This window comes from Gracilinanus agilis, chromosome 2, assembly GCF_016433145.1.
Source record: "Gracilinanus agilis isolate LMUSP501 chromosome 2, AgileGrace, whole genome shotgun sequence".
NCBI classification, from domain to species: Eukaryota; Metazoa; Chordata; class Mammalia; order Didelphimorphia; family Didelphidae; genus Gracilinanus; species Gracilinanus agilis.
The window spans coordinates 157,931,551-157,956,188 of record NC_058131.1 but is presented as its reverse complement, the minus strand read 5'-3'; the positions used below and the strand labels follow the sequence as shown (position 1 = coordinate 157,956,188).

Here is a 24,638-nt window from a genome sequence, read left to right as displayed (position 1 = left end):
CTAAATCAAAAAAGGTTGTAAAAAGATACTCTTGACAGCACAGATTCACCAATGGCATCATTTATAGATATCATTCTAATGTCTTGAAAATCCAATTTATGGTCAGATTTATTGATTTCTCAATATTGCTTCATGAGTTTGTTTTGGGGTTAATTCCCAAAGCATACATATTCTAATATATGCCAAAACAAATTACAATATCAAATATGAATAACTTTTGGACTGACATCACCATTTCCTATCATCAACAGAAGTGGAAATGTATAAATTTACATTTGGCTCCATTTCTTAAAATACCTGAAACAAGAATAGATTCTGTAACAATCAACATTAGATTTTCCTATTTTGGAAAACAGATACACTGCTATATGTAAGTAGCCCTTAAAAATCCACAATTATGTGTGCATTCTAGAATGTTTAAAGCTGCCATAAACTTGAAAAAAAAAAGTACAATTTATTTTTTAAAAGCTCCAGAAATGAATAACACTCTTAATATTTCATGTTAACATTTTTAAATTTTAAAACATTATTAAAAGTTTTAAATCTGACAAAATTGAGCTTAAATATACCTAATATTTCTATTAAACAAGAGAATTACAATAACTATGACTTATATACTCTTGAAGATAATTCATATGATTGTTTTAGGAAAATTAACTAAAGCCAAGGAAAGGCTGAAGGTCTTATTCAAGGAGGTTCTTAGAGGATCATCTATGTAGATGGTTCAGAATTGTTAAACTAATGATAATCTATATTCAATCAATTCAAAAGATTCTATTTAAAAAGTCACTCAACTTAACACCTAGATTCATTAGAGTAATAAAGTGATCAATTAGCTTTGAGCTAGCATTATATTCTTCTGTAAGAATAGAATTTCTTCCCTAAAAATAATTCATTCTCACTCAAGAAATCCTTTGCAAACTGAGGAAGGAGGACAAAGAAATTTTTTTTAAGTTTGGAAATCAAAGATAAACAAGAAGATTAAGTTTAGATTCCTTGAATAACAATATTAAGTTCTTTAAATTAACCTAATTAAAAGTCTACTTTTCTGATATTTAAATATTCTTATCTGTACCTAAGGGAGCTTAAAGATAGTAAGTTAGGATTTTTGCTATAGAAAATCCAATAATCTTACTTCACATTCATATTTATGATTTATCACAGCAGGAGCCTAGTAGAGCCATTACAATAAAAACTATCCACAAAGAATACTGAATTTGCAGTTAGATATCCAAGTTGAAATGTTTATGTTCTTTGCTTGTCACTGTTATAAAAGATAAGATGGTAAAGGATTCACTAGGGGCCTGGGAGCCAATAACCAGTCTAGCAGGAGATTGGGGTTAGTCGATGACAAAGGTGAGCGGCCTCAGCTGGGAATGAATTTGGTATAAGAATAAATTCAAACCCTGATAGCTTGGTGCCCAGTGTGTCCTCACTGCTAGCTGTAGGCTCCTTTAAGATGTTAGGTGAGGTGGCCCCTATTGGATGAGAGCAGAACCCAGCAGGAAGCCGAGACCTTAACTTCCTGGCTAACAATAGAGGCTCAGATTCAACTCTACAGTAACTCCAACTACTCAGTATTCTCTCCTCTCCCTAGTCTCCTTAGCCTGGATGATGTTGGAATAATCACAGGATTCTCAGATTAAGGCTAAGAGATTTATTTGAAACTGAGGAAGGGAAACCAAGGTAAGAGGGCTAAGGTGTTATTAAGCTGTTGCTATGGGCAACTGACTGGTGCTGGCAAAGGTCCTAGAAGGTCTTAGCAGGCTGAGAGCTGGCTGCCCTCAGCCAGAGGTAAGTCTCTGGTCTAATAGTATTTGAACCACTAGCTACACAAAAGATGTTGTTGGATTGATCTTGAAGATGGTCTTAACCACTAGGCTATCCTGTCCTAAGTTCCTACCCATGATCCACTCAGGGGTAGTAAATTGTCTGGGTGAGGTTAGGGGAAATTACAACCCAGAGTTGGGTTTACAGGGGCTTTTTATAGCCACAGCCCAACTGCCGGTTGGCACCCAGCACATGGCACATGGCATGCCAACATTCCATTCTGATAACTGACAGGTATGCCTGAGCCAATATTGCATGCAAAATCCATGCATTGCATTACCTGTGACTGACCTTGGCCAACTCTCCATCTGAGTCTTAGTTTCCTAAGATGTAAGATTAGAGAATAGATCATAAAGTCTCCTCTTGTTCCAAATTTAAGGACCTCTAACTTCTATGTTTGTCCAAGGAGTAGGACCACTGGCTGTCAGATCAAACATCACCTTGGTGGTGCGTTCAACCTTTCCTGATCCCCATAGCTGCTAGTGCCTCCCCACCAAGTTACTGTGTGATTTGTGCATATACATAAGATATTATCTGTTGTCTTCCCTAAGAGAATGCAGTTCCTGGAGGACCTAGTTGTTCATTTTGTCTTAGTATCCCCGCATCTAGCAAAGTGCCTTGCACATCACACGTACTTAAGGATTGTTCACTCATCTGATCTTCAGTTAACTTATATGCTACAAATCCTCGTTTATTTTAGGTGACATTTCTTGGCAAAAAAACAATATTATTAATATGTTTAACTGGAGATTGTTAATTTTCTGATGACTTCGGATGTATGTGATTCAATTACATTTGTTAAGTAAAGTAAGCAAATTCTGAGGTAGATGAAAAACAAATCTGGAAAATATCAAAAGAAACCATTGTTTTAAATGGAATGACATATATCTTCTAAAAATGAAACCTACTACTACCTCTAAATTGTGTATTTTTGCAAAACTGTTGGGAGTTTGGGCATTTAGACCCATGATATCATTGGTATAGGGAAATTCTGTAGTGGAAACCATAACAGAGACCAAGTACTGGACTGTAATTTGGATTTAGAACCATCTAAGGGCACTGAAATGTTAAATAACTTGCTCATACTCATATTACAGCTAATACATGTTAGAGGCGGAACTTAAAACATAAATCTTCCTGACTCCAATGACATATCTCTATCCATTATGACATACTACTTCTCTTAAATAAAAGATAAATCAAATAAAAAATGACTTTAATTTTTTTTTTGTTTTAGACAGTAGTAATCATAATCTAATAGATTAGTGATTTCAATTCACCAGGGCACCTTGAGGAAGAGACAGGAAATAGAATATGCCACATAAGTCAATTCACCACCATCACCTTGGCTACCATCTCCTCTTAGACAGTAATGGCTAAAGTCCATCATTCTGAGCCCAAAAGCCTTGAGAACAGCAGTGTCCCCCAAACTAGATCTGCTTCTAGCCCAGCTCCCATAGTGATCATTGAGAGAAGAGATTATTGTGGAGAGGGGGCTTACCAGGGTATGTTCTTGAGTTAAATTGCATTATTAACATTTTCTCCAAGACTTTTTAAGGAGAGCAAAAATCAATCAAGCAATGATTTGTATAGTCAGAAGGCTGCATGTGCAAGAAAATCAAACCACCACCTTGATGACCATCTCCTCTCAGACCCTGAAGGGAACAACAACTCAAGACCTTGAACTCAAGAGCCTCCAGCACAGTGTCTTCAACCATTATCCTGGGAAGCAAACCCAGTAAAGATGCAACAGGGCATCTGCTCCTACAGGACCTCAGTAATAGCTACTGAAGACCCAGAAAGTTCTTGCCCTCAAAGTCTTTGACGCTGTCAATGGTTTGACAGCCAAAATCTATAAATTTAATCAAAGGAAATGATATTTTAAAAGTCAATAACATCTCTTTTAAGGCTGCTTGGTCTTAGAACTGTCTAGGGATACTGAAATGTTAAATAATTTGATTAAATAAATAAGATAGTTAATGTGTTATAACTTAAAACATGTCTTCCTGACTGTAAGGACCACTGGATAAAACCTTCCTTAAGTGTTGTCTCCCTCATTTGAATATGAGCTCCTTGTGAGCAGAGGTTGACTTACTTCTCTATTTTTCCCTACTGCTTAGTATAGCACTTTGCACATAATAAGCACTAAATAAAGGCTTTTATTCTTCCATTCATTTAGTGAAATATATTCCATTACTTTTCCTAACAAAGCTGAAAACAGCAGCCAAAATAATACAAGTGTCATACTTTCTTGCTTAGATGTTTGTTCATTTTCTCCTGAGAATAGACATGAGTGATATATATTCCCACAAAAAATAAAATTGTTTTAGAAAAAAATTCTTAAAATATTTCTACAAAAATGAAATTGTGTTTTAGAAATGATTCTTAAAGTAGCATATGATCAAGTCATCATCTCTTTCATATAAAATTAATTAGCATGGATTTAATATAAATATCTTACTCCCTCTCTATTCTTTCTGGAAAAAAGCGGGATGATGATTGTTTGGAATCATGAGACCTAAGTTAGCCAACAACTCTAAGACCCATACTAGCTGTGTAACCCTGGACAAGTCATGGAGCCTCAGTTTTCTAAAATGGAGATAATACAACAACTATTCTAAACTTTAAAGCGATATATAAATTTGATCTATTATTATTGTGTTACAAAATTATTTACTATTAAGCTTTTTCATTGTTGAACTAAATCAAGGTTTTACAAGTCTTTTAAACTAATAGTCTTTGATGTTTCTTGTCCAAAACAGTTTCATGGCTTGAAAATTTTTTACTTTAAAAGAAACATAAGTGAAATAAATAATCCTGTATATTAAATACTGACACTCTCAACTTCCTATAAATTACAACTAATCTCAATTAAGGATGAAGAAAATGGCATATAGATAAAGTTTTCATTTTTCACTAAGAGCCTTATAGGGACAAGTTTGAACAAATAGGAAAAATCAAATGGTCCCCTATAGCAAAATAGATTTTATTACATATTAAAATGCTTAAGTTCAGGACTTGTTTCTTCCTTTAAAAAAGAGGTTCTTCACATGGGATTCTCCAAAAGGCTTGTGGATAGATTTCAGCCCCTTAATTTAAATGGAGAAAAAGTTCATTTTTTCAACATAATTGGTTTCCTTTTATTTCCTAAGTATTTTATTTTATTGCATCTAAAAACCAAATTCTGAAAGGGGATCAATCCTATGATTAAGTAGATGTACTGTCAGAGGAAACTGTGACACACACAAAGATTAAGAATCTTTGTTTTAAAAGTATTGAGATCGGTTTGAGAAGTTCCTGCAAGTGTATGAGCTACTGTCAAACTCAAGAGCCAACAATAATCCTTCAGTCCAAATAATATACAAGCTACTAGGTTTATAGCATGATAAAGTAATTTCAGAATCTCTTTCACATTCTCCAGAGATACAGGAACCATTACTTTTGGTTAACTGGCATGAGCAACTCTGGATTCTGAGGCGTGGAAATTGAACATAGTTGTCACCAGTTCAGGAAGATCATAGTCATGTTTCCATCCCCAATCCTTCCGAGCATTGCTATCATCAAAATTCATTGGCCAACTGTCAGCTAAAAGAAAAAAAAAAAGGCAAAAGACCAGTATAACATGTGCATGAGATACTTACCTTTATATGTTGATGCTGCTGCAAATGAGAATTCCCGAAACTAAAGACTAGGCAAACAAACCTTAGTGGTGAAGCATCTTTTTGCTTCCTCATCCAGTGATGGGGAATACCACACCACAGAAGGCAACCTGTTCTTTGTTTGAATCACTCTCACTAATCAAATGTTTTTACTTTGAACAAACTAGTATATGCCTTTATATCTTCTACCTACTGCTGTCAGTACTGTCTTTTGGGGCCAGAGTAAGTCTCTTTCTCCTTCTATGTGAGTCCTTCAGATACTTGACAGCAGTACTCCCTAAATTTCTTTTCTCCAGGGTAAAATGCCATAACATCCCTTCAAATGAGCTTAGAATGCCCCTTAGCACTTCCTTAGCCCTCTCTGGTCTTTCCTAAAATGTATCCTATAGAATTGAAAAAAAATTATCTAAATGTAGTCTAATCAGAGCCAAACTGCTACTTTCTTAGAACTTGACACCATGTTTCTCTTAATGTAATTTTGGATCATGGGTTCTTCTGGATGTCATTTCACAGAGCTGACTCATCACTTGGTAGAGACTAAATACCCCCAAATTTTTCTAAACCAACTATGTCTGGCCATAACTTGGTAAATTAATTTTTTAACCTGTGTACACTTAATATTTTTGTATGAAATTTACTCTTATTACCTTTATTCTAATGTCAAAGTCTAACATTTTGGGGGGATTATGGCTTTGTCATCCAATGTTAGCTATTCCTCCTAACAGTATTTAGTATGGCATATAAAACTTATTTGTATTTGTTTTATGCACAATATAATTTTAAAAATAGCCAGCCCTGAGGAATAGTAAACTACAAACCAGCTGCTTGAAACAACACTATAGAGAATATATAATCACAGCCTTAATTTTCTTCATCATATTGCCTACCTTATGTTATCAAACTATAGGTGGAAATACCACAACTGTTGTTTCTGACAGATTCTATTAGAAAGCTGGTATTATTCTTCCATCAGCACCTCTAGGGACTATCTACAATCATCTTTAGAGAAAGCTCAGTTCTACAGCTCTCCACTAACTTATCTGTACTGCCTAAAACATATGAGCTCCATGTGATATGGGCAGACAAGGAGAAACTTTGTTTTACTCACCTATGGCCTGGCGAACTGGATCTACATTGTATGTGACCTGGAGCTCAGGTACATGCTTGACAACTTCTTGTGCCAGCTCCTCGGGGGTAAAACTCATGGCATTGATGTTGTAAGTCCTCATGGAGAGAGAATCTGCAGAAGCTTCCATGATTTCCAGGGTAGCTCTAAGGCAATCATCAATGTACATCATAGGAAGCCGTGTATCTGGTTTCAGGTTACATTGAAACTTGCCATTTTTTATAGCATCGTGGAAAATCTGAACTGCATAATCTAAAAGAGAGTTATATCTGTTGATTTTTGTTCTAGGGGATAGAGTTCAGATGAAGAAATCAAAGCCATAGCCAGGTACATAAAAAAATTCTGTAAATCACTACTGATTAAATAAATGCAAACCAAAAACTCTGAGGTTTCATCTCACATCAATCAGAGCGACTAAAATGACAAAAGGGCAAAATGACAAATGTAGGTGGAGATGTGGAAAACTGGGGACACTAATACACTATTGGTGGAGCTGTGAACTGAACCCCATGAGATCAGGGGAAAAGGAAAAGAACCTATATGTTCCAATATATTTACTGCAGCTCTGTGGTGACAAAGAATTGGAAACTGAGAACATGCCCATCAGTTGGGAAATGGCTAAACAAATTGTGGCATATGATTGTGATGGAATACTACTGTGCCAAAAAGAAGTGAACAGTCTAATTTTTTAAAAAGTTAGAAAGACCTACATGAGATAATGAATAGTGAAATGAGCAGAACCAGGAAAACATTATATACAACCTCAGAACTAATGCTGGAAGAATAGGCTGTGAATTTTACCTCCAGAAAGTGAACTGAAAGGTAAAACATGAAAGACTTAATTTATATTAACATGCTGGTCTCCCAGATGATACCTTCTGTGATGCAGGTAGGATGGGGAGAGGGAGCTAGGACATTTGTAGATGTGATTTATTATATAGATGTTATTCATTATGTAAGCCAAACATAAAAGAGCTTTGTGATTTCATTTGTGTACAATCTTTTCCTTTGTATATGAAAATGCTTGTTTTGTTTTATAAAATTAGGAATAAAAATTTTTTTCAGAAAAAAGGGAGATAAAAAGTTCACACTATGTCCTAAATATTAAAATTCAAACCTACTTTAAATAACTCGCAGAACAGTTTTATCAATTATACTCTCAGGACTCCTACAATAAGAATCTGATCATACTCATTATTTTACTCTATTTTATTTAATAATTAAATTAAATATATAAAAATATTAAAAAATAACTTTTTATTAATTAAAAGAACTTAAATGTGTTGTTTATTTTCATTTCTAAGTTGTTATATAATAATATATTAAATGTTGTATGAATTATTTAATAATTAGACTCTTTAATAAGTGAACTTCCTAGAATACTCTGAAGAGCCAACTTTAAGGCAGTCTATCTAAATTAATCAGCATAATAATGGGCTATGTTCAAAGAATAGTAGAGATTTAAAAGTGTCTTTCTCTACCACCAGGCAGCACATATTTGCAGCGTGTAGCTAGCTTGAAATATTATGGGCAGAATTTACAATGCATTACTCATAGGCTTATGCCAGTTAGGTTCAATCAGAGATTCACATCAAGTACTTTTCTTAGGGGATGACAGATGTAAAAAAGATATAAAGATGTACTCTAATGAAAATTATTTGATAGTGCTTGAAGAATAGTAAAGCGGATCAGTGGAATAAATTAGGTAAGAGGGCCTAGAATCCAATAAGCCCATACCATTGGTTAAGTAAACAGAAGAAAAAGAAATTATTTTTTTAAAAGGTAGAAAATAGGATTAGACCAACATCTTACATAAAAAAACAATAAATCCCAAAAAATATTGACAAAAATTCATAAAAAGGAATAAAGAAAATTATCAATGACAAAATAGATAATTGTGACTTCATAAAATATATCATTATATGAAAGACAAATTAAAACAATCCTGAAATATCAGCTCATAACCATCCAATTGTACCATAGATGATAACAAGAGAAGAAGTGGGTTAATATAATAACAAGAGAGGTATTTTAATATAATACATTACTGGGGCAACTGTGAATTGGTCCAACCATTACGGAAACAATTTGGAATTATGTGGAAAAAAGTTACTAAAAAGTTATAATTCTCTCTAAATCAATGATTTCAATTAATGAGTTCTAACGAAAAGAAGTCAAAGAAAAAACAATTCTCATAAATGTCAAAAGAAATCTGCAAAAGAAAGTACAATTTGTAGCAGTGAGAAGCTAAACACAAATTACACTTTTCTATCAACTATGAAATAGTTCAACGAACTAGAGTATGTGAATATAATGGAATGTTATTGCAATATAAGGAATATCAGTATGAAGAATTCAGAGAAATATGAAACTTGAATGAACTTATGCAAAAAGCAAAGAACCCAAGGAATATATGGAATGATGACAATAATGTAAATGAAGTCAACATTTTTTAAATGTTTTTAAATTTAAAAACTCGGGTCAGATACAGGGGATAATTGATGTTAAAACATAATTCCTTTCTGGGTAGCTAGGTGGCTCAGCGGATAGGAGCTAGGCTTGGAAATGGGAGTTCCGGAGTTTAAATCTGAATTCAGATACTTCTTAACTGTATGATCCTAGGCAAGTTGCTTAATCCCAATTGACTAGCCTTCACTGTTCTTTTGGCTTAAAAACAATATTTAGTATTGATTCTAAGACAGAAGGTAAGGAGCTAAAAACAAACAAATCCTAATTCCTTCTTATTAAGGAATGGTAAACTACAAGAGTGCAAAGTTATATACACTGTCAAAATCTTATCATAAGAATATTTTTCTTAATTTTTTTTAAATGAAAACTTAAAAGTCAAACAGGATATTGCTTATTGGGAAGTAGCTATTATATGAAAAACATATATTATCAATATAAAATAAAATACACTCTATCTTGCAGAAAGAGATAATAGTTTTACATTTTCCATGAAAGCTCTGATCCCAATAAGTGAAAACTTAAAAAAAAACAAAAAAAAACAAAACCTATTTTGGACACTAAAGAAAAAAAGGTAAACATTTACCTGTTGTTCCTCCACCAGGTTGGGAGTCAGCAGAAATGATTCCAGGATATCTCAAGCACCGGAAATCTAAACCATACCGGTAATGATAGTACTAACAAAGAAGCATAATAATTTTTAAAATGTAAATGTTTCAGAGAAAGCTGACACAGAAATAATTTACTTTCCTAAGATGATACATAAGATTCCATACAACCATCCTTAAAAATGTTTTAAATGCAATAAAAATCTTCCTTTTCTGTTGTTTTTCATGTATTGAAATATTGTGTTAAATTCCTAATAAAGAAAAAATTTTAAAATAGTCTAAACAAGATATATTTTAAGCAGTTAGAATTCTCTAAAGACAAGTTTTTCCTAATGATAAAAAATACTGAAGTTAGAGTAGTTTAATTTTACATTACATCTTTTTGTGATCACAAAGAATTATAATTTCTATGGCAAATAAAAATAGCAAAAGACTTTGTCTTTCTGCAAACACTCTGAAAAGAAAAAAGTTTTATGGTGGGAAACCTCAACCTTTTGTGAGAAAGGATTAGTCATGATTTTTCTAAAGCCTTATAATTTACTGATGTGAAATAAAAGAATGCTGAAAGGGAAAGGTTGCAAACACATATACAGATAATAGTTGTAAAAATTATCAAGAGTATTTCAAAATCTGGTGTCACTTTAGTTATGTGGAGCTCAGCTTTTTATATGTAAAATGTGAATATTGGATTAAGGGATCTCAAAGATCTTCCATGAAATAGAATCTAGATTCTGTTGTATCAGATGTACTCTAATGAAAATTATTTGATACTGCATGGGAAATAAAAATAGACATACTTGATTCTAAGGCAGAAGGTAAAAGTTTCACAAAAAAAAAAAAAGAGCCACCATGATTCCTCCAAAAAAAACAAAACAAAACACTTGACTTTGTCAAATAACTTAGTGATGACATCCCTAAACTTAGCTATATCAGTCCTTGGATAACAGACATACAATCTCTCACACACTTGAAGCCTTTTCAACTTGCCAAATCTCATAGCTGGTATAGCTTTCAAGGAACCAGTTACCTACAAGCTGGAACAAAGCATTGGAATAGGGTTTTCAATGGAATAATTTAAAACATAAGGTTAAAAAAAATCCGAAAAAAAGAGCTCTAAAGTATTATATATCAGGAAATGCTTACTTCTCCCATGAGCTCTGCATGAACCTTGGACACTCCATAGATGGTTCGAGGTCTCTGGATACAGAGATCAGGGGTTGGATTCCGAGGGGAAGAAGGACCAAAAGCACCAATAGTACTAGGCACAAAAAGTTGCAAACTGTGCTCTGCTGCAATGTCCAGAACATTATGCAAACCTGAAACAAACAATATTTATCAGGATCTAATAAAGAAACTTCATCTGACCAAAGAACATGAGAAAATGGTCAAATCATACTGGACAAGACTCAAGCAAGCTTACCAGTAATATTTACAGCCCTTGCCAAAGGTACATTTGTTTCTCCAACAGCACTTAGCAGGGCGCTGTAATGAAAGAGCCAAGTGATCCGATTGTTTACCACTATTTCCCGAAGATTCTTATAATCCAAGATATCAGAATAAACAAATGGTCCTACGATAGAAGCGGAATTAGATTGTCATGACTGAATCACAAATACAAAAAGGACCCAAGCTCGCTCTTTGTCTTTTTCTGTCTTTTGTTTTTATTAGGAACCCTGTCACATCCTCCAAGTTTCCCACTACTAGTTACCTGTTAGTTATACGTTAATGCATAACCATAGATGGTTTATAAGAACAATTAAAAAGCTATTCATTGTTAATAATGTAGAATGTTTATAGTGGAGGGAGGATTTCTTTCTCAAAGTGGGGAAAATTTTTCAAATCTCTTAAATTGGATGAAGGGGGAAACGATGCATTTTTGTGGTTAAAAATTAATTTTATTTTTTTAATATTTTATTTTTTTAGAAAGATTTTCTATGGTTACATGATTCTTGTTTTTACTTTACCCTTCACCACTCTTTACACCCCTCCATATCCAACGCGCATTTCCACTGGTTTTAACATGTGTAATCAATCAAGACTTATTTACATATTATTGATAGTTGCATTTGTGTGGTCATTTAATGTCACATCCCCAACAATGTCTGCATCCACCCATGTGTTCAAGCGGTTGTTTTTCTTCTGTGTTTCCACTCCTGCAGTTCTTCCTCTGAATGTGGGTAGAGTTCTTTTCCATAAATCCCTCAGAATTGACCTGGGTCATTGCATTGCTGCTAGTACAGAAGTCCGTTACATTCGATTTTACCACAGTGCATCAGCCTCTGTGTACAATGTTCTCCTGGCTCTTCTCCTTTCACTCTGCATTAATTCCACTTCACATGGAATTCCTCCAGTTTATTATTCCTTTGAGCGCAATAGAATTCCATCACCAGCATATGCCACAATTTGTTCAGCCATTCCCCAATTGCAAGGCGTTTTCCAGTTTTTTGCCACCACAAAAAGCGCAGCTATAAATATTTTCATACAAGTCTGTTTATCTATGATCTCTTTGGGGTACAAATCCAGCAATGCTATGGCTGGATCAAAAGGCAGGCAGTCTTTTATGGCTCTTTGGGCAGTTCCAAATTGCCATCCAGAATGGTTGGATCAGTTCACAACTCCACCAGCAATGCATTAATGTCCCAATTTTGCCACATCCCCTCCAACATTCATTACTCTCCCCTTCTATCATTTTAGCCTATCTGCTAGGTGTGAGGTGATACCTCAGAGTTGTTTTGATTTGCATTTCTCTAATTATTAGAGATTTAGAACACTTTCTCATGTGCTCATTGATAGTTTTGATTTCTTTATCTGAAAATTGCCTATTCATGTCCCTTGCCCATTAATCAATTGGAGAATGGCTTGATTTTTTATACAACTGATTTGGCTCTTTGTATATTTGAGTAATTAGACCTCTGTCAGAATTTTTTGTTATAAAGATTTTTTCCCAGTCTGTTGTTTCCCTTCTGATTTTGGTTGCATTGTTTTTGTTTGTACAAAAACTTTTTAATTTAATAGAATCAAAATGATTTCTTTTACATTTTGTAATTTTTTCTAACTCTTCCTTGGTTTTAAAATTTTCCCTTTCCCATAGATCTGACAGGTATACTATACTATGTTCACCTAATTTTCTTATAGTTTCCTTCTTTATATTCAAGTCATTCACCCATTCTGAATTTATCTTGGTGTAGGGTATAAGATGTTGATCTAAACCTAATCTCTCCCATATTATTTTCCAATTTTCCCAACAGTTTTTGTCAAATGGTGGATTTTTGTCCCAAAAGTTGGGCTCTTTGGGTTTATCATAGACAGTCTTGCTGTCATCACTTACTCCAAGTCTATTCCATTGATCCTTCCTTCTGTCTCTTAGCCAGTACCATACTGTTTTGATGACTGCTGCTTTATAGTAGAGTTTAATATCTGGTACTGCTAGGCCACCTTCCTTCACAGTTTTTTTTTCATTATTTCCTTTGATATTCTTGATCTTTTGTTCTTCCAAATGAATTTTGTTATAGTTTTTTCTAATTCAGTAAAAAGGTTTTTTGGTAGTTTGATAGGTATGGCACTAAATAGGTAAATTAATTTGAGTAGAATGGTCATTTTTATTATGTAAGCTCGTCCTACCCATGAGAAATCAATGTTTTTCCAATTGTTTAGATCTAGTTTTAATTGTTTGGAAAGTGTTTTGTAGTTGTGTTCATATAATTCCTGTGTTTGTTTTGGTAGATAGATTCCTAAGTATTTTATATTGTCTAGGGTGATTTTTAATGGTGTTTCTCTTTCTACCTCTTGCTGCTGTGATGTGTTGGAAATATATAGAAATGCTGATGATTTATGTGTATTTATTTTGTATCCTGCAACTTTGCTAAAGTTGTTAATTATTTCTACTTGCTTTTTAGTTGATTCTCTAGGATTTTTTAAGTAGACCATCATATCATCTGCAAAGAGTGATAGCTTAGTCTCCTCAATGCCTATTTTAATACCTTCGATTTCTTTTTCTTCTCTAATTGCTACTGCTAGTGTTTCTAGTACAATATTAAATAATAGAGGTGATAATGGGCATCCTTGTTTCACACCTGATTTAAAAATTAATTTTAAAAAATCAATAATAAAGATGAATAAAAACTAGTGCCTCATAATTACTATTTTGTTACCTAAAACTTAGTAACTTCACTCACTTGAGCTTTCTCAGTTGCCTTTCACAGTTTCTTCAAAACTCAGCAGCAGGGGGCAGCTGGGTAGCTCAGTGGATTAAGAGTCAGGCCTAGAGACGGGAGGTCCTAGGTTCAAATCCAGCCTCAGACACTTCCCAGCTGTGTGACCCTGGGCAAGTTATTTGACTCCCATTGCCCACCCTTACCACTCTTCCACCAAGGAGCCAATACACAGAAGTTAAGGGTTAAAAAAAAAAAAAAAAACTCAGCAGCAGCCTTTCTCTTTTCTTTCCCTTTTTTTCATAGACTATATTCTTTCCCTTGGCACACCCATTCATTTCCAAGTGATTTCAACCATTATCTCTTTGTATGTGAATCTGAAACTTACCTCAAATTCTGACCTCTCTTTCTAGCTCCAGAATTACACTTTGACTACCTACATAGTACCTCATTCTGATTTCCAAAGACACTTCAAAAAAACCGAGCTTATCTTTCTCTAAAACTGCTCCTCCTTCTGACATTTTGGCTTATGTCAAGTGCTACTCATCCAAGACTCCCATATTCAAAAGAAAATAGTAAGGTCAAAGAATATAAACAGGTACATAACTTATGACATGTTTGAACTTTATTTCTATAGAATAAAAGACAAGAATGAATTTATATAAAAAATAGAGAAAATTCAGATAGTAGAAGACATAAGAATTTCTGTGAAGCTTGAGAATGTGTTCACTATAGAAGAGAAGACCTTTCCTTAGAAATTTTAACACCAAGCAGGCAAAAGTTTATGTTAAATAGTATAGAAACTAGCCTGTTCAGAAACAAGGCAATTAGCTCCTCTAAGCTTTCTTTCTTCTTCTGATCATTATTTTGTTATAGAAATTACTTCCTTCTTTGCTCTTTAAGATCAAGATAATTTTACTATAATAATATATGGAAATCAAAGAGCATAATGTCTACTAGATTTTAATCCTAAAAACATGGCCTGAAGTCAGCCAAATTCAAAAGAACTTGCCTTTCTTGTAGCACTTGAACAAAGAGCAGTATCACATTCCCCAGACCCATTCATTCTTAAACTTAATTTTAGGGTTACCCAAAAGTTATTAGTTCTCTGTTTTTAGCCACACTGACAACATGAGAGACAAAAAGCCATTTAGGACATTCCCCACCCTTCAAAATAAGCTTGCCAGGGGCAGCTAAGTGGTGTAGTAGATAGAATGCCAGGTTTGGAGTCAGAAGATCTGAGTTCAAATCTGGCCTCAGACATTTACTAGCTGTGTGACCCTGGGCAAGTAACTTAACCCTATTTGCCTCAGTTTCCTCATCTGTAAAATGAGCTAGAGAAGCAAATGTCAAACCACTCCAGTATCTTTGCCACAGAAACCCCAAATGGGGGTTATGAAAAATCAGATACAACTAAAGGACAACAACAACAAAAGAAACATAGGTTTGCCACTTCTCTTACCACTGTGGAAAACATGATCAGGAGGTTTCTTAATGTCAGACAAGATCACATTGCCCTTTCCAAATCGTTTCCTAGAGAAAAACCAAAATGCACAATTAGTTAGCACTGGGAGCATGATAGTTCATCTCTCACCCACTACTAATACTCTGGCCAACAAACTCTAATTCTCTATTATTCTGCCTTCCCCTACATTATTTAACCACTGGCTTTTCAGGAGCAAACTATCCTCAGCCTCTCACCTCTTGTTCTCACATCTCCCTCTTTATCATTTTGACCCTATCCATGTATCACTCCAACCCTCTGTGCTTTCCTACTGTGCCTTTGGAATTGCCATGCCAAAGTGAACAAACTTCCTATCTTTCTGGACCTCTTACACTCCATCTGCTCTTATTCACTGAGACCCGGCTTCCCCCAGACAACTCTCCAAGATACATTCCTAGGTAGCTACCATTCTCCTACCTGTTTGACCACTTCATCTCAGTCTCTTTTCAGTGTCATCACAGCTATTTATGCCCATGTATACTGGCTATCCCTTCCCTCGCATGCCCTGACTAGCTGGATCTGAAGAAACACTTTCGTTGCTACTTCCACTCTCTTCCTCTGTCATGATCCTTGCCTTTTGTCTAAAACAATCTCCTCCTTCATCTTCTTGCCTTAAGTTTCTTACCATTCTAGTGCATCCTCCATACTGCTGCTAAAATCACCATTCTTAATAAAATCTGTCATTCTCTTACTCCACCAACTTTGGTGGCTTCTGATTGCCTTTATTTAAAAAAAAATAACCCTCACCATCTGTCTTAAAATCAATATCAAATATTAGTTCCAAGGCAGAAGAGATATAAGGGCAAGGCAACTGGACTTAAGTGACTTACCCAGGGTCACAAAGCTAGGAACTGTCTAAGGACAGATCTGATCCTCTGATAGCTGTTAGAATAAAATATAAACTTTTTTTGAGGGTGGAGGAGCTTTTAAAGCCCTTTTTAACCCTCTTTTCTTTCTAGCCTCACTATATAGTACTTACTTGCCTTCCTGTGCCCAAACTTGCCTTCTCCCTGTTCCTTTCATATGGCACTCCATCTATATTCACTAACTATTTGGGTTGGTCATCCCCCATCCTTGAAATGCGTTTTCTCCTCATCTCTGGGTCACAGAATTCTTGTCTTCCTTTAAGAGACACAATTTAGGGGGCAGCCAGGTGAGTCAGTGGATTGAGAACCAGGCCCAGGGATGGGAGGTCCTGGGTTCAAATCTGGCCTGTGTTATTGGAATTTTGGGGTCTCAACTAATTTCCCATGATCCCACTGGCTTCCTGTGGAATTTTGGGGTCCTCGAACTACATTTCCCATGAGCCCACTGGCTTTCTAGCTTGCGTGATGACAATTATGTAATGACGTAGACAGGAGGATAAAAATTGAATGGCTAGATTGGCATTTTCTCTTGGCAATCTATCCACTATGGAGGTGGCAGGCAAGGTGCTCGGTTTTTTAAATTGATTCTTCATATGGCATGTGGCTTCATTTTTCTAATGGCTACCAATAAATCTTTTAATACCATAACATTTTTTAAATTATCCTTTTATTTTCATTTTATTTCTTACACGCCTCAGACACTTCCTAGCTGTGTGACCCTTGAAAAGTCACTTAACCCCCATTGCCTAGCCCTTACCACTCTTCTGCCTTGGAACCAATACCTAGTGTTGATTCTAAGATAGAAGGTTAAGGTTTAAAAAAAAAAAAAAAGACAATTCAAACATCACCACTACCACACTAAGTGCTTCCTGATCTGGATTTGCTAGAATACCCTCTTCTCATTGTCTCTCTCTTAACTCCCTTGTAATTACTTTGTGTTTATTCTAAATATCCTTCTATATGTACATATTGTATCCCATAACAGAAAGCAAAGTTCTTGAAAATAAGGATCTTTTTTTTTTCATTCATTCAGGGAATACTTATTGATTGATTACCTAATATACTTTGTCATATCACTCTTCAAATATATTTATTTCATTAAAAACTCTGAATTTTACAAAAGTCTTGATGTCCCCCTTCTAGCCATCTTTATTAATAATAGCTAGCATTTACATAGTGCTTTAAGATTTGCAAAGCATTTTACATATATCTCATTTTACCATAAATTATTATTATTCTTTTACAGGTAGGGAAACTGAGGCTTAGAAGGGTCAAGTGACTTGTCCAAGGTCACACAGCCAGAGGTTAGAAGAGGGATTTGAATTTGGATCTTTCTGACCTCAAATCTAGGACTTTTGTCTACTCTGCCGCCTAATAACTTCTTCATCCACAACTATTTCATTCCCACAGAAGATTATCCAATTAATTCTACTTCCATAATACACTATCTCATTTTTTCATTGCTTACCTTACTCCTTTACTATTTTCTTTTTTGTTCCATATTTTCCTCAGTCAAATCCCTCTACACTTTCCTTCAATTTAGATATAAGCAAACTGAAGTAACACTATTAAGTGATTTATCTAACAGACAAAAGAAGAAAAGTTAACTAGTCTGAGTTAAATTCTAAGGTTTCTTTACCTCAATAGTTTAGCAAGCCCCACTCCAAGTTGTCCAAGACCCCCTGAAATGAAGGAGGAAAAGAGAATTAAAAATTAAAATCAAATTCAATAAACTTTTAATCACCCTTGTATGAAAAATCTGCATTAAGAATGTTTTGCTCATGTTAATATATTAAAAAATAATAGCCACAGACTTTATTAGTTATTTTCATGTTTTTCAAGCACTTTACATTTATGATTTCACTTGAGCCTGACATCCATTATATGTGACATGTGGTATATGTACCTTAAGTTAATATTATATTTGCCACCTAACCTAAGCTGGTATCCAAAATTACTAATTTTATCTACAAAGTAGACATAGTATATAGAAAAGTAAAAGAATGGAGGATCAAACCACTAGGTGACATAATTAAGGGGTAGGAGAGAAAAGTAAAAGAAATGGGAAAATTCAGAAAAAGAAGAAAATCAATCAAACATTTATTAAATGCTTATTATCATAAATGTAGGGCAGCTAGGTGGTACAGTGGAGAGAGCACTTTGGCCTGGGATCAGGAAGACTCATCTTCATGAGTTCAAATCCGACCCCAGACATTTGCTAGTTGTGGGACTCTGTGCAAGTTACTTAACCCTGTATGTTTCCGTTTCCTCATCTGTAAAATAAATTGGAGAAAGAGATGGCAAACCACTCTAATATCTTTGCCAAGAAAACCTCAGGTGGAGTCAAGAAGGGTCGGACATGACTGAACAACAACAATCAAATGCCAAAGGAGAAGACTATTTTAAGGAGTTACTCAGGAAGAATACTAATTGTATCAGATAGGTTAAGGAGGATACAGTCCCAAAATACCCTATACTTTGGCTAAGAGCTTACTAGTGAAAGCAGTTGCTCCATCTGATATTCCCACCATCTTGGATAAGTAGCTCTATTACTCAGAGCAGTTACTATTGACAATCATGTCTATAATCACCTTTATCTGCTTATTTCCTCACCTATAAAATGAAACTATTAAACTAGATGATCTCTTTAAGGTCACCTCTAAATCGGTGACCCAGTGAGTAGTCGCTATATGTCAGATTTTGAGTGAGAGAGAAAATCTAGAGACAAAATCATCATAAGGAGTCAAGGAATTGTGTAATTACATTTTGAACCCTAGAACAAAAAAAAAATTTGTTAATCTTGCATTTTATGAAAATTATACAGAATAAAAGGGTCAAGTATAATTTAAGAAATTCTCTCTATTCACATGACTCCTATACAAGATTAGGCTTTTACCTGGAATTTTATAATAGCTTCCTAATTACTCTCCGTGCTACCAATCTCTCCTCTCTCCAATCCATACTCCACATAGCTGCCAAAATAATCTTCCTTAGGCAAAGGAAAGGTCTGATTATGTCACCATACTGAAAAATTTTCAAAGATTCCCCATTATCTTTGGAATAAAATACAAACTAAATTCAGCCTGACATTCAGAGCCCTCCACAATCTGACTTCAATCTGCTTATCTACTTTTCCAGATTTGTTTTCCAAATCACTCTCCATCACTCGTTCTGCATTCAAATAAAACTGATATGCTAGTCCCTAAACTCAATAATCCATCTCCTGGGGGCAGTTAGAATGTGGTTAGAATGCCAGGCCTGGAGTGGGAAGGCCCTGGGTTCAAATATGGCTTTACACACTTCCTATTTGTGTGACTCTGGGCAAATCACTTAACCCCAATTGCTTAGCTCTTGCCACTCTTCTATCTTAGAATTGTTATTAACATAGAAAGTAAGGGTTTAAAAAAAACTCTGTTGTCATCATGCATGCCTTTATACAGGTCATCTCCTATTCCTGAAATGAATATTACCTTTCTACCCCTGCCTCTTAGAATGCTTATCTTCTCAAAGACTCAAGCTCAGTTGACAGATCACCACTGTCTTCCCTCATCTCTCCACTCTTAGTGTTCTCTTTCTCTACTCAAATGCTGCTATGTAAAATTAAAGGAAATTACAAAATTGTGCTATTGAGTCCACTACAAAGTTATGCTAGCTAACCTTAGTTAGGCTCTCATGCCAAAAAACAAAGCAATCCTATTCCTCCTAATTACTTTATCTTCCATAAAAAAACTGTTCTAGACTTCTCTCAAGACTCACAAACCACTCCTTTCTCCCATCCCCTCCTCTGAAGACCTCCACACTTCATATTTCAACAAAAATATTGAGGCCATTTGCCCAAAAAAGCTCCCTCTTCTTCATTTCTCATACCTTTGACATTGTCTCCCCACTCTTTCATCCTTCTCTACGGTCTCTGATAATGAGATAGTCTTTCTGTTTGTCAAGTACAACCCTTCTACATGTAACCTCCATCCTATCTCTTTCAGTCTTCCTGGTAGATTGCCTTCATTACCATCCCCACTTTCTAATTTTCAGTCTCATTTGCTGGCTCCTTCCCTTCTACCTATAAACAAGACCAAGTTTCTATCATCCTTAAAAACCCTCACTAGAACCTACCATTCCTAACAGCTATCACTCTAGCTCTGTCCTCTCCTTTTCAGCTAACTCCTTTTAAAAGTAATTTACAATTATTGCCTCCAAAATCCCTCTTCTAAAAACCTCTGCATTGAATTCATTCTGCAATGAAAAAACATTAAGCACTATATCATAATTATTTACTATTTATTTTATTACAGTTTATTCTTCTATATTAGTGTGCACAATATATTATTATGCAAAAAAGCACTGTGCCAAGTGCTGGGCATATAAATAGAAAAGTGAGGTGGTCCCTATTCCCAAGGACTTCACAAGTCTAAGGGGACAGAGACAGCTGCAGTTTCAATAGAAAAACCCAGTCATCCAGAGGGTATAATAGCATGGCAGAGATTATATCTATTTTTATTAAATATTTGATAGTGCCAAGGGCTTTGGTGGCAACTTTCTTTTCCAATCTTCAAGAGATGTGGCTGTTGAGAAGGCAAGAGCTGTACGAACTCTACAGGTCAGGGGACATGTCACATCTCTGTAAGAGCTACTCCTTTGGCTACATGGGTTAAGCTGGCAGTAGGGATGGTGATCTGGGGAATACTGCTATCCCTAAGGGTTTTAGAATCATCAGCACTTGGTCAGCATTTGTTTACTTCCAGGATGATGGCTGTGGGGACTTGATTAGAAACTGGACTGGTGGCCTGGGAGAAATGAAGTTCCTGTTGATTTCTGGATTCTGGGCTATCACTACCGGATCTCCTCATTCAACAAACTGCTCTCTCCAAAACTACAAATGACTTTTTAATTGTTTAATCTAATGGCTATTTCTGAATCCTTATCCCTTTTGACCCTTCTATAGCCTTCGACACTGTTGATCACCCTTTTATTTTATTTTTTTATTTGAAAATTTTTATTTAATTAATTGATTTAGAATATTTTTCCATGGTTATATGATTCATGTTCTTTCCCTCCTCTCCTCCCACCACCCTCCCATAGCCAACAAGCAATACCACTGGGTTTTAAATGTGTCATTGATCAAGACCTATTTCCATATTATTAATATTTGCATTAGGGTGATCATTTTAGACTCTATCTCCCCAATCATATCCCCATTGACCCATGTTGATCACCCTTTTCTCCTGAGTACTCTTTCCTTTTTAGGAGACACTGCTATCTCTAGGTTCTCCTATTTAATCTGATCATTCTTTCTGAGTCTCTTTTATAAATTCATTAACCCTATCACTCTCCCAACTGCAGTTATTATCCCTCAAGAATTTGTCTTGGGCCCTCTTATCTTTTCCCCACTTTCTCTCACTTGATGACCTTCAGCCTAATTATTATCTTTGTGCAGATAATTCTCAGATCTATTTATTCAGTCTTACAGTCCCTTGGAGCTCTAGTCCCTATGTCATCAATTGCCTATTAGGCATTTCAAATTGAATGTCCAGCAGGCATCTCAAACTCACAAAGTCCAAAACAAAGCTTTCATTCCATTTTCAAGCTTTCATTCCACTCAGCTTCCATTGCCACCCTAATTCAGAACCACGACACAGTTACCACCCCTAGGTCAGAGCCTCAGCATCTCTTATTAGATCATCACCTCCCTCTCTCACCATTCAGTAAATTTCTGTCTTAAGGATCAAATGAAATGCCTTTAAAGCTCTTTCCAACTTGGCTCTTTCCTAGCTTTCCCTTCTTTTTTCCATTCTACCAGCCATCACTTAATTTATGGTCCAACCATACTAGTGCCTTCCAGCTGTTCCTTACACACAACATTCTATTCCCCATTTCTGTGCCATTGCAATAGTTGCACCCCATATCTAGATGTTGTACATCTTAGAATTCCTGAGTTCCATCAGGATTAATCTCAAGCATCACATCCTCCAGAATAATTAATTCTCTGGCCCAGAATCACACAGGAGTAGCATTATGCTGCCTTATAATATAACAACCAGAGGATTGCCAGAAATAAAGAAAAAGTATGTCCTTTTCTAATTTGCATAACTATTTTTAAGTAACCAAAAATTTTAGAGAAAAGTATTCGTTCTGATGGATTTATATTAACTATTCATAAACAAAGAGTATTTAATACCATAGGACTTACCTAATTTTATGAAAAAAATGATAATTTATTCTGAGGGCTCAAGAACACTTTAGATGGACATATGACTGCATTATGAGGTCTTTTTGTTTTTAAATGCTTAGATGCCCTTGCATGGAGAATTAGCCACAATAGACACTCTTTATACCAAATTTAATTTAAATTAAATAGCATCCATAATACAAGTAGTCTAATGTGGCATAGAGATAGGAACATTGAATTTGAGAGCTCAAGTTCCAGCTGGGTCATTTACTAGCAGTATAACCCTGAACAAACCACTTCCCTTTGGAATCTCAGTTTCCTCATCTGAAAAATGAGGGAAGTGTCTCTACTTCATAAGGTTGCTAAGAAGATCAGATGAGTAAGTGTTTCTTTAAGGGTCAAGAATGTGAGGGAAGATTAAAATTCATAGGAATACCCAAACACCTGAAAACAAGAATGAAACAAAAGATTTGAAAACCAACCTGTAATCAATACTCGTGGATGCTCTATATCAGAAAAAGATACAGAATGAAAGTTGGCATCAGATAGCACTTGCCGAGGTGAAATACCCAGAAATCGAACAGGTATAATGAGAGCTGGACGTCCACAAGGAGGTCTTGGTAGCATGTGGATGAAAACTCGATTCAGCAACTGAACTGGCATTTTTCTCTTTCAAGTATCCCTGTGAGAAGAAGCAGAGTTAAATGTCACAGATATTTCAATGAACATTTACTTAGCTATTGGCCAAGGCTATTCTGATCAAGATCATTATGCCAACATGAAAAATCACTTCCCAGAATCTAAAAACCAAGCTATTAGAGCCTACCTTAAGAGACTGTAGATTTATTTTTAAAAAATGCCAAATGCTGACAAAAAAAAAAAGGGTCAAGATAAAATTGGGTCACTATACACTAAGTTACTAGATCTGTAGAGTTAGCAGACTTTAATTATATTAAGGGGATTATACAGATCTTTTGGCTTGAAAACTATTTTCCAATCTGTCCATTCATCCAAAGAGTTAATCTGAGTTAATAAAAAAATCTGTTCTTCAATAAGGAATGTTAGAAGATGATGCTGTCTCAAACATACCATCTCTAATAGTAACCAAACAAGGGAAGCTTGCTTAAACCACAAATACTATTCCTTTATAATGGAAAGGTGAGTGCTTGCTTTGACAACACACAGACAAGCAGATGGGCTTAGGAAAAGATTCAGATATGTTTAGGGAGTGTGTGAAAAATTTTACTGCTATCTTAGAACTGTATGCTACATAGACATTTTCTCATCCATTCCAATATGTATTTTTGAATACAAAAGTTTTTAATTCATATTCAGGCTGAATTTTATGTAAAAATAACTAAACCATATCAAGACTAATCTAACAGGATAAGCTATTATAATCATCAGTGCTATTGATGATGTAAAAACCAAAGACAATGATTAAATCAGCCTTGCTACTGACAGGCTTCAATATGTTCCATACTGATGGTAAGATTTTGGGGGGGCAGCTGGGTAGCTCAGTGGATTGAGAGTCAGGCCTAGAGATGGGAGGTCCTAGGTTTAAATCCAGCCTCAGACACTTCTCAGCAGTGTGACCCTGGGCAAGTCACTTGACCCCCATTGCCCACCCTTACCACTCTTCCACCTAGGAGCCAATACACAGAAGTTAAGGGTTAAAAAGAAAAAAAAATTTTTTTAATTAAAAAAAAAAAAAGATTTTGGCAGTAGAGCAAATTACATATGGAAAAGCTGGTTTAACAGATTTTTAGATCATTCTTTCCTATTCATAATGTAACTATAAATATTTTCAATAAAAAATTTATTCCACAATCATAATCTCAAATCATTTCATCAGCTATTAGCCTTTTTTCCAAATAGAGACTGAACTACATAGCATATTTGGTCTGAATCCATATACAGTGCTAAAAGAGAATTTGTACCCCATGGCTTTTAACATAGTAGTGATAGAACAAAAACAATCAAGAGGTAAATTCCTTTAGTTTTTAGACTCAGATCATAATTTCCCTGTGGCAACTTGCTGTGTAGAGACAGAGAAAGGTTAAGCTCTAATTATACAAGCCAATTTTTTCTCGAAGTTAACGCTAATAGAAATATGGTGGAGGGGGCAGCTGGGTAGCTCAGTGAATTGAGAGCCAGGCCTAGATACGGGAGGTCCTCGGTTCAAATCTGGCCTCAGACACTTCCCAGCAAGTCACTTGACCCCCATTGCCTAGCCCTTAGCACTCTTCTGCCTTGGAGCTT

The 24,638-nt window shown here is 35.3% G+C and overlaps 1 protein-coding gene across 1 annotated transcript; it reads right to left on the bottom strand.

Annotated features, from left to right (window-relative positions):
• Positions 1 to 5,275: 5,275 nt before the first annotated feature.
• On the bottom strand, positions 5,276 to 23,039 carry LOC123234823 (L-threonine 3-dehydrogenase, mitochondrial). The gene is made up of 8 exons (XM_044660807.1): positions 22,859 to 23,039; positions 17,850 to 17,892; positions 15,303 to 15,373; positions 11,110 to 11,259; positions 10,833 to 11,005; positions 9,668 to 9,758; positions 6,598 to 6,867; positions 5,276 to 5,415 (listed from the first exon to the last, which is right to left on the bottom strand). The coding sequence occupies exons 1-8, from the start codon at positions 23,037 to 23,039 to the stop codon at positions 5,276 to 5,278; spliced, it is 1,119 nt and encodes a 372-aa protein (XP_044516742.1).
• Positions 23,040 to 24,638: the final 1,599 nt, after the last annotated feature.

Bases quoted from the DNA above. Each gene is read 5' to 3' on its own strand.
- LOC123234823 (XM_044660807.1), bottom strand. From the start codon at position 23,039: ATGCCAGTTCAGTTGCTGAATCGAGTTTTCATCCACATGCTACCAAGA. The intron at 9,759-10,832 runs GTAAGCATTTCC...CTTCTTTGTTAG, and splicing joins ATGCAGAGCTCATGGGAGAA to TACTATCATTACCGGTATGG. The intron at 6,868-9,667 runs GTAAATGTTTAC...ACTCTCTTTTAG, and splicing joins ACCTGGTGGAGGAACAACAG to ATTATGCAGTTCAGATTTTC.